At 37.8% G+C, this 10,544-nt stretch overlaps 1 protein-coding gene and 1 pseudogene across 3 annotated transcripts in view; one reads left to right on the forward strand and one right to left on the reverse strand.

The window, feature by feature from the left end:
* The window catches only part of TCP11L1 (t-complex 11, testis-specific-like 1), a 38,230-nt gene that overhangs the window by 4,358 nt on the left and 23,328 nt on the right, over positions 1-10,544 (forward strand). For 2 of the 3 annotated variants that reach the window (XM_014538158.1, XM_005864400.2), the window contains exons 4-6: positions 4,923-5,055; positions 7,946-8,066; positions 8,783-9,003. In XM_014538158.1, coding sequence (XP_014393644.1) covers positions 4,923-5,055; positions 7,946-8,066; positions 8,783-9,003 — 475 coding nt within the window. The remainder of the gene's footprint in view (positions 1-4,922; positions 5,056-7,945; positions 8,067-8,782; positions 9,004-10,544) is intronic. The other variant, XM_014538159.1, reaches the window with a different exon arrangement.
* LOC102254476 lies at positions 7,301-7,935 on the reverse strand (annotated as a pseudogene).

Raw genomic sequence — 10,544 nt, forward strand, 5'->3', positions numbered from 1 at the left:
CCCTTCTGCTGAATTTGTCCTGCATGATGACAGGCTGCTTTGGGAGCTTTCTCTTTCCCAGAGCTGTGCTGTAGCCCGATCACACTACATCAATGATAGGAGCAGCTCCAGCCTTGTTTTGGCAACATTTACCTGTGTCTGCTCACTGACCAAGGCCCACAGTTTGTCAAGATTGACAGTTGGGCAGAAGCTCTGGTTCCTCTTTAAGTGGTAATGCCATCAAAGTAACCTGGGTGATATTTGTCCAAGTTGATCCTGTGATGACGCATGCCACCAGCATTCCCTCAGCCTCTGGGGCTTCCAGTGCCTGCTGATGCAGCTGTGGCCGTGGCTCATGTGGCCCCGAAGTTTCCAGGTCTTCCTCGGTCTGGATGGCGTGTCAGCAGCCAAGACGAAAGTTAATGTTGTATTATTATAGCAAGCATTGGACCCTTTTTATTACTAGGAGAACTTGGTGTGTTTCTGTTATTTCATAAATTTAAGATGATCATACATTTGGAGATTTTTGCAAAACCAAGGTTAAAACAAATTTGGAAGACCTGTTGACAATCTCTGGATTTCTTTTTAAGAGATTAAGAACTCGGAGTTTAGTAACTCCTGATACATGATATTGATATACTACAGTGGACGTTCCATTTTCTGATGAATGGTAACAAAATACTGGCTTGAAGAAATTTAGTAATTATTGTATATATAGTAAATTCCTACTGAGTGCCTTCAAATTTTTAATCAACTTTATGGAGGTATAATTTATACTACATAGTAAAATTCACCAATGTTAAGTGTGCAGATTGATGAGTTTTCACCAATACATTTACAGTTGTGTCACTACCACCACAATCATGAGCTGCTAGAACATTTCCATCACCTCCCCAAATTTTCTGTGCCCCTTCACATTAATCTTCCCCTTTCTCCACCATCCCTGGGCAACCTCTGATTTGCTTTCTGTTGCTATAATTTTGCCCCCCCCCCCTTTTTTTAAGTCATCACCCAAAGATATGTGGGTTTTTTTAAATTGATTTTAGAGAGAGGAAGGAGAAGAGAGGGACAGAAAGAAACAATGTGAGAGAGAAACATCAATTGGTTGCCTCCTGTACTTGAGACTAGGGATCAAACCTACAACCTGGGTATGTGTCCTGTCTTGGAATCAAACCCATGACCTTTTGGTGTATGGGACAACATTCTAACTAACTGAGCCACACTGGCCTGGTCGGGAGTCATTTTTTATACATATGCTATCTAATTGTTCCAGCACCATTTGATCAAAAAATTAATTTTGCCTTATTGACCACATGTATAGTTCCTGTATGTGTGTGTTGTATTCACCTATTTCTGCATCTTCTGCTCTCTTTAGTTGATCTATATGTCTATCCTCGTACCAAGAACACTCTGTTTTGATTATTGTAGCTTTACATGGTATTGAAATCAGTTAGTGTGAGGCCTCCAACTTTATTCTTTTCTCGTTTTCAAAATGATTTTGGCTTTTATAGGTCTGGTGCATTTTTATATAAGTTTTAAAATCAGTTTGGCAATTTTATTTTATTTATTTATTTATTTATATTATTTTTTTTTATTGCTTAAAGTATTACAAAGGGTATTACATATGTGTCCTTTTTTTCTCCGCCCTTGACAATTCCCCGGCTTCCCCTACCCCCCAGTGTCTTATGTCCATTGGTTATGCTCATATGCATGCATACAAGTCCTTCGGTTGATCTCTTACCCCCCTCCCTCCTGCCCCCCAACCCTCCCCGGCCTTCCCGCTGCAGTTTGACAATCTGTGTGAGGCAGCTCTGCCTCTGTATCTATTATTGTTCAAAAGTTTATAATGGTCTCTATTATCCATGAATGAGTGAGATCATGTGGTATTTTTCCTTCATTGACTGGCTTATTTCACTTAGCATAATGCTCTCCAGTTCCATCCATGCCGTTGCAAATGGTAAGAGTTCCTTCTTTTTTACAGCAGCATAGTATTCCATCGTGTAGATGTACCACAGTTTTCTAATCCATTCATCTACTGATGGGCACTTAGGCTGTTTCCAAATCTTAGCTATGGTGAATTGTGCTGCTATGAACATAGGGGTGCATAGATCCTTTCTGATTGGTGTTTCTGGTTTCTTGGGATATATTCCTAGAAGTGGGATCACAGGGTCAAATGGGAGTTCCATGTTTTGTTTTTTGAGGAAACTCCATACTGTCTTCCATAGTGGCTGCACCAGTCTGCATTCCCACCAGCAGTGCACGAGTGTTCCTTTTTCTCCACATCCTCTCCAGCACTTGTCGTTTGTTGATTTGTTGATGATAGCCAGTCTGACAGGTGTGAGATGGTACCTCATTGTTGTTTTGATTTGCATCTCTCGGATGATTAGTGACTTTGAGCATGTTTTCATATGTCTCTTGGCTTTCTGAATGTCCTCTTTTAAAAGATGTCTATTTAGATCCTTTGCCCATTTTTTGATTGGATTGTTTATCTTCCTTTTGTTAAGTTGTATGAGTTCCCTATAAATTTTGGAGATTAGGCCCTTATCAGATATAATGTTGGCAAATATGTTCTCCCATGTAGTGGGCTTTCTTGTTGTTTTGTTGATGGTTTCTTTTGCTGTGCAGAAACTTTTTATTTTGATGTAGTCCCATTTGTTCATTTTCTCTTTAGTTTCAACTGCCCTAGGAGCTGTATCAGTGAAGAAATTGCTTTGGCATATGTCTGAGATTTTGTTGCCTTTGAATTCTTCTAGAATTTTTATGGTTTCCTGTCGTACATTTAAGTCCTTTATCCATTTTGAGTTTATTTTTGTGTATGGTGTAAGTTGGTGGTCTAGTTTCATTTTCTTGCATATATCTGTCCAATTTTCCCAACACCACTTATTGAAGAGACTATCTTGGCTCCATTGAATGTTCTTTCCTCCTTTGTCAAATATTAATTGAGCATATTGGTTCGGGCCGATTTCTGGGTTCTCTATTCTATTCCATTGATCTATATGCCTGTTCTTGTGCCAGTACCAGGCAGTTTTGAGAACAGTGGCTTTGTAATACATCTTGATATCTGGTATTGAGATCCCACCTATTTTCTTCTTTCTCAGGATTGCTGCAGCTATTCGGGGTCTTTTTTTATTCCAGATGAATTTTTGGAGAGTTCGTTCTAGATCTGTGAAGTATGCCGTTGGTATTTTAATGGGAAGTGCGTTGAATTTATAGATTGCTTTGGGTAGTATGGACATTTTAATGATGTTGATTCTACCAATCCATGAACACGGTATGTTCTTCCATCTGTTTATGTCTTCCTCTATCTCTTTTTTCAACGTCCTGTAGTTTTCTGAGTAGAGGTCTTTTACCTCTTTAGTTAAGTTTATTCCTAGGTAGCTTAATTTTTTTGGTGCGATGGTAAATGGGATTGTTTTTATAATCTCTCTTTCTGAAAGTTCACTATTGGTGTATAGAAATGCCTCAGATTTCTTGGCATTAATTTTGTATCCTGCTACTTTGAGTTTGGCAATTTTAACAAAAAAAAATCTTGCCAGTACTTTGACTGGGGTTGCATTTTATCAATAGATCAGTTTGGCAAAAATTGACATCTTAATAATATTGAGAATTTCTGTCTGGGCTTTGATTTGGGGTATTTATTCTATTTTTAATATTAATGAAGCAAATTATTATTATTTTTATTAATATTTTTCTGGAAATGCTTAGAATTTTGTTGCATTTTTCCAACTTCCCCTTGTGTGACCAAATAAAAATTTTTACCAGACAGTGTATGACCAGCTCTTGGATTTAGTTCCCTTTTTCTGCTGAGCAAAAGAAAAAAGTAAAAGAGGAAGGAAAATTACTTTCACCAACTTAAAAACTTTGTAACTATTAAACCCTGTGTAAACCAGTGACATTATTTACCTCATTTTAAGCCCAGATCCTGTCAGATGACATAAAATTAATATTGTCATCTTCTAGGCCATTGCTTTTCAAAGTATGATTTCTGCAACCATGAGTATCAGCTGGAGACGTGTGAGAAATGCAGATTCTCTGGCCCTACCCCAGATCAGCTCAATCAGCAATCTGTTTTCACAGCATTTCTCCCCTGCCCCTACCCCCTACCCCCTGTTCTGTTATAGGCTAAAGAACTGCTATCATGGACTTTATTTTAAAAACAGCTTTATTGATACACAAAAAAATTCATGTATTTATCAGAATTATCCAGTGTTCCTTGGCTCAGAACACCTGGGGAGATTTCTGGAAGATAAATCTCAAGTTTTATCAAAGGAGAGGGAGAGATGGAGTCCAGTTATTGCAGCTGTTGATACGGAAGTGAAATCTATAGGACTTGGATATCAGGGCAGTGGGATGGGAGAAATCAGAGGACTCAAGGTTTTGATACAGTGAGCCTGTATTCTATAAAGTTCTTGTGTCACACACCCTCTGATTTCTTCATTGGTCAGCTTTAGAATTCATGTTCTCTCTTGGTATCTGTACAGGGTAGTGTTTTAGCAATGTTTAAACAGCACCTGGCACCTGAAGTTCTTGCTGCTGTTTTAGTTTGGGGAGATTCATTCATGGACAGTGTTATTGGTGCAGCAAAATGTAAACTGCTCATGGGAGCAAAACAGGAAATCTTAAATCTGGCGTCTCTTGTTTGTCATTTAGGATTGATAGTCTGTAAAAGTTTTTCTGTCTCAGTTCATTGTAATCATTTCTCATTGACCAGTCTTAGTAAAACAAAACATGTTTTGAGCATTGTAAACGATTTCTGCTTTTAGGACTCTAGATTTAAAAAATAATAATAAATAGGTTTATTGTTTGAAATTGCCGGAATATTTTCATAAGTAGAGGCCTAACCAAAAATTACTAGCTGGTACCAGAACCACTGCCTTCCCCTTACTTTAATAGAAATTCTAATTTAGAGAAGCAAATCTCTTACACTGGGTTTTTTGTTACAGCCAGTCCTCCTCGCTTTGTGACAGTAGAAGAGCTTCTAGAGACAGCAAAAGGAGTCACTAACATGGCTCTAGCCCATGAAATTGTAGTCAATGGAGACTTCCAGATTAAACCTGTTGAATTACCAGAAGATAGGTAAGGTGGTTACTAAGTTACTTGTTTAGTAGAATGCTGTCATTTCCCAGTTCTGGGAATATTTTCTTCAGTTGATGTCATTATATTCAAATACACCTCTCCTTTTGTATGTTTCTAAAAATACTCCTCTACCAAGAATTACTCGAGTTTGAAAGTGGATTGAAGGACCATTGATCCTTCAAAAATGTAAATAAAAATCTTTCATGTTCACTTCTCCCTTCTCCATAGGACTTAGCTGCCTCCTACTGTGTTTTCATTGCTTGTGTCATTCATTTCACGTAACTATCACATTGCACTGTAGCTGTTGGTTTACTTGTGTTTCTTACCAGGTTGTAAACTCTACATCAGGGATGGGGAACCTTTTCTGCCCAGGGCCACTTAGATATTTTTAACATCATTCGAAGGCCATACAAAATTATCAAATTAAAAATGAGCCTGCTATATTTGGTCGAACATTTAATTAACTCACCCTAATGCTTTGGCAGGGCCAGCCCAAGTGATTCTGTGGGCCTTATATGGCCCAGCAGGCTGGATGTTCCCCACCCCTGCTCTATAGACAAGAACTATACCTTGTTTTCTGTATCCCTAGCACCTGGCAAATACCATATTGAATCTAATACTCTATTGATTGTAAGGTGCACTTTTTAAGATGTATGGTCATAAGAAAGAAAAATCATTGGCCATTATAATTGTGAAAGTGCCATGGAAAAAAGAAAGGAGGAATGGCTGCTGGGTTGGCAAGTGCTAGTGTCTCCCACAGTAGGCTTTTAAATATGACTTTACAGACATTTCTTATGTGTTTTGCCAAGATAGTACTTTTTCACATTAATAATGCAGAATTAGCCCTAACCGGTTTGGCTCAGTGGATAGAGCGTTGGCCTGTGAACTGAAAGGTCCCAGGTTCGATTCCAGTCAAGAGCATGTACCTTGGTTGCGGGCATATTCCCAGTAGGAGGTGTGCAGGAGGCAGCTGATCGATGTTTCTCTCTCATCGATGTTTCTAACTCTCTATCCTTCTCCTTTCCTCTCTGTAAAAAATCAATAAAATATATATTAAAAAAATAATGCAGAATTACTTGTTTTGCTCTCATAGTATAATTACAAGTTTTATTTATTTATTTTATTAATCGTTATCCAAGGATATTTTTCCATTGATTTTTTAGAGAGAGTGGAAGGGAAGGAGGAAGGGGGGAAGAGAGAGAGAGACAGAGACAAAAAGACAGAGACATCAATATGAGGGAGACGCATTGATTGGTTGCCTCCCACATGTGCTCTGATCGGGGCCAGGGATCGAACCTACAACCCAGATATGTGCGCTTGACCAGGAACCGAACCTTCAACCCATCAGTATGTGGGCTGGTGCTCTAACCACTGACCCACACACCCACACTGGCTGGGCGATAATTACTGGTTTTAATGAAGTGTTATAAGATGTTATAGTTTGGTACCTCGTCTAAGCAGTTGTTTCATATATCACATGGAAATAGGATATTTTTTAGGAAATAAAGTGCTTTAAAAAAAAATATATATATATATATGCCAGTTTGTTATTTTAAACTACTTAATCATAAATACCTTAGGAAACTTACTTGATGGTATAAAAAAACTAAAAATTAACAGCTCTAAACTTTCCAATATTCTTTTTGTCATATGGAATTGTTAATGCTGTTAACTGGTTTAATGCCATATGTCAAATTAGTTGAAAGTTATTCTTTCCAGTGAGGTACTTATTGAAATAAATCACTAACTAAAAATAAGAAGACATGTGATTAGTTTAAGTATGTCTGGTAAATCTTTCCTTTATTCCAATTAAAAAAAAATTCTCACCCTAAACCTGTAGAATTTGTGTTTTTGAAAGTGATTTGATAATAGCCAAAAGTAGAAATAACCCAAATGTTCCATCATCACATGAATAGGTAAATAATATGTGGTATATCCATGTAATGGAATATTTTTCAGTCATAAAAAGGATCAAAGCACTGATACATGTTATATGGATGACAGTGCTTAAAAGCATTTTGCCAAGTAAAAGGATCCAGACCCATAGTCCTCATACTGTACAATTTCATTTACATGAAAAATTCAGAGAAGGAAAATCTATAGAGACAGAAAGTAGATTAATGATTGCCTAGGTTGGGGTAGAACTGGGCAGTGACTCCTAATAGGCACAAGGATGTTTGTTTTTTTAATAATAATTAATAGAAGACTTATTTAAACAATAATACATATAGTCCTCATACTAGACTTAATGTGAGATGTTAAATGTTTGATCCAATTTTCCTTCCTGGATAAGTTTTTCTTTCCTATCTCTCTATCAGTTTTAAAAACGTAATACCAGAGAAGAGGGACCCAATTCCAATCACAGCTCCTAAGAGTGAGGCCTTGGGAGTGGGTCTGAAATTGGGATAGGCATTTGCTGATCTTGTGTAGGCCCAATGATTCAAAGCAGGATCTTTGATAGGCTCTAGGAGGCTGGGTTCGTTGAAGCAGGTACTCTCTTGTAAGCAGGTATCTTATGGCCACCTGCTCAGCTTGTGCCTTCCAGGTTTCTGGAGATACGTCATCGTATTCAACTAGGTCGAGGGTAGGGGGCAGGGTGGCCAAGCCCAATGGCTTGTACTCTGGGAATGCCTTCAGGCATCTTTGGAACCTGGCGCACAACTTGGGCACGAGTGGTCTTCCTGAAGTGATAGAAATGTTTTGTTGGACTGTGGTGATGGTTGCACAACTTGATGAGTTTACTAAAAATCTTTGAGTGGTATGCTTAAAACAGGTGAATTTTATAGTATGTAAATCATAGTTCAAAAAAAGCTGTTTTAATTTTTAAAATGTGATTTGAGCTCAAATATTTTATTTGTTTTTGCTTCCCCCCTCCCCCATTTGCCTCCAGTTTGGAGAAGAAAGTTAAGGAGATTGTGCATAAAGCTTTTTGGGATTGCTTGAGTGTCCAGCTAAGTGAGGACCCCCCAACCTATGACCATGCCATTAAACTTCTCGGGGAGATCAAAGAGGTAAGGTGAAGAACAAATTGTGGTGCTTTTCTGGTGTGTTAGGAATATTCAGCTTCTCTGTGTTACTGTGCCAGAAGACTAAAGAAATTAAGGATGAAGTTAAATTACTTGCCGAAATGTGGATTGAGTACTTTTGGCTTAAAGCCCTTTTTAAAGTTTCAAACAAGCTATGGTAACCTGAAGGCATTCCTTTGTAGACAAAGAAAAGGTTAATATTTTAAAAAACAGAATTATTTAGAGAAAATTTATTTTATGAATTATAGGTGATTTATAAAATTTTCAATAGGTGTGGACACGTTCAATTTATAGTGGCCAAAAAGTGATTCAGCCTGAGGAATAGAGAAGGCCTTAAGTGAAAGGTAGGGCTGTTTTTGTGATACCTTTGACAGTAGTATCAAAGAAGAGATGTTTCTGTGGAAATTGACCTCTGTGGTTGGTTCACAGGCTTGTGTTAATTAATGTGTTTTACTTTTCTCACTTCTATTCATATTGCATCCAGTTGAGCGTTACCTAGAACTTAAATGGAAACTTAAATAGCTCTAAATGATTTGTAGACATGTTTTTCTGTAGACTTGTTGAATGAGGGGTTAAAATATGTGCGACCTTATAGTAACAGTTGGTAAGTCCTCATTTGGGTAGGAGTAAATTCCTGTATATATAATAAAAAATGATGTCTGACTAGGAAGCTGATTAAACTTGGCTGTACTCTTTTGCAGACTCTCTTTTCTTTCTTGCTGCCTGGTCACACTAGACTGAGAAACCAGATTACGGAAGTCTTGGATCTGGATCTCATAAAGCAGGAGGCAGAGAATGGGGCCCTTGACATTTCCAAGCTGGTTGAATTCATTATTGGCATGATGGGGACCCTGTGTGCACCTGCTCGAGATGAGGAAGTCAAGAAGCTAAAGGACATTAAGGAAATAGTGCCCCTTTTCAGGTATGAGAGTCGTGTTAATCACCTCAAGTGCACCTAGAACACAGAACCTCTTTTCAAAAACCTCTTCTCAAATATAGATAACTCATGCATTTTTGTTGTTATTGTTAATCCTCACCCGAGGATATTTTTCCGTTGATTTTTAGAGAGAGTGGAAGGGAGGGGAAGAGTCAGAGAGAGAAATATCGATGTGAGAGAGACACTTTGATTGGTTGCCTCCCACACGCACCTCAACCAGGGCCAGGGATCAAGCCTGCAACCGAGGTACATGCCCTTTACCAGAATTGAACCTGGGACCCTTCAGTCTGTGGGTCGACGCTCTATCCACTGAGCTAAACTGGCTAGGGCAGATAACTCAGGCATTTAAAAAAATGTTAAAAAGCAAACATTTTATAAAACATAGAAAGGTAGAAAGAAGGAAAAAGTTCACCCATAACTTTACCACCAAAAGGCACAATCACTGTTATAATGCTGATATATATTTTTTTAGTTTTTTACCATTGTTTTTTTATTCCAAATCTACAGAAAAGTCACAAAAACAGTATAATTATGACTCATATACCCTTTATGTAGATCCACCAATTTTTAACATTTTGTCAATTTGCTTTCTTTGTATTTTGTTTATTTATTTCATCTTTTTATTCTTCACTCGAGGATATGTTTATATTGATTTGAGAGAGAGAGAGACATCGATGTAAGAGAGAAACCTTGATTGGTTGCCTCTTATACACGCCCCCACCGGGGATGGAACCTGCAACTTAGGCATGTGCCCTGACCAAGAATTGAACCCACAACCTTTTTGGTGTACGGGATGATGCTCCAGCCAACTGAGCCACCCAGCCAAGGCTCCCAATTTGCTTTCTTTTTATATACTTGTGAGTATGTATGCATGTGTGTATGTTTTTTTCTCTTGAACCTTGTGAGAGTTAATGGCAGACATTGTGACATTTCACCTTTAAATATTTCAGCATCTCCTAAGAATGTAGACATTCTATATAATCAAAATACAAACAAGACATTCAATAAATTTAACTTTAATATAATCCTATTAACTAACATATTTTATATTAACTTTCTTTGGTCTTTTGCATGTTTATATTTAAATATATATCATTATTATTAAATTTATATAATTGTTATGCTAATGTGGACAAAGAATTGACTGATGCTGCCTGAGACTTTGACTTTTGGTTAACTGCTTAGCTGTGTGTTCCTGTGAACAGATAAAGATGTTTTGTATCAAAATGGTACTAGGCAACATTGCTTATGGGGAAAGTGAACTCTGATTGGTGAATTGCGTCTGGACTGAAAGGAATGATAATGAACTATAAATACTGGATGGGACACCATACTTTGAACTTCCTTTAGTGAGGTAGCTTTTATAATTGGACCCCTAATGAGGACCCTGGAAGCCATGCTGTAGAGTTGTTACAAAATATTTTCTCACTTGAAGACTGTCAAATTACAGCAGGAAGGCTGGGGAGTGTTGGGTGGGGGGGTAAGAGATCAGCCGAAGGACTTGTATGCATGCATATAAGCATAAC

This window comes from Myotis brandtii, unplaced genomic scaffold (genome assembly GCF_000412655.1).
Source record: "Myotis brandtii unplaced genomic scaffold, ASM41265v1 scaffold187, whole genome shotgun sequence".
Classification (NCBI taxonomy): domain Eukaryota; kingdom Metazoa; phylum Chordata; class Mammalia; order Chiroptera; family Vespertilionidae; genus Myotis; species Myotis brandtii.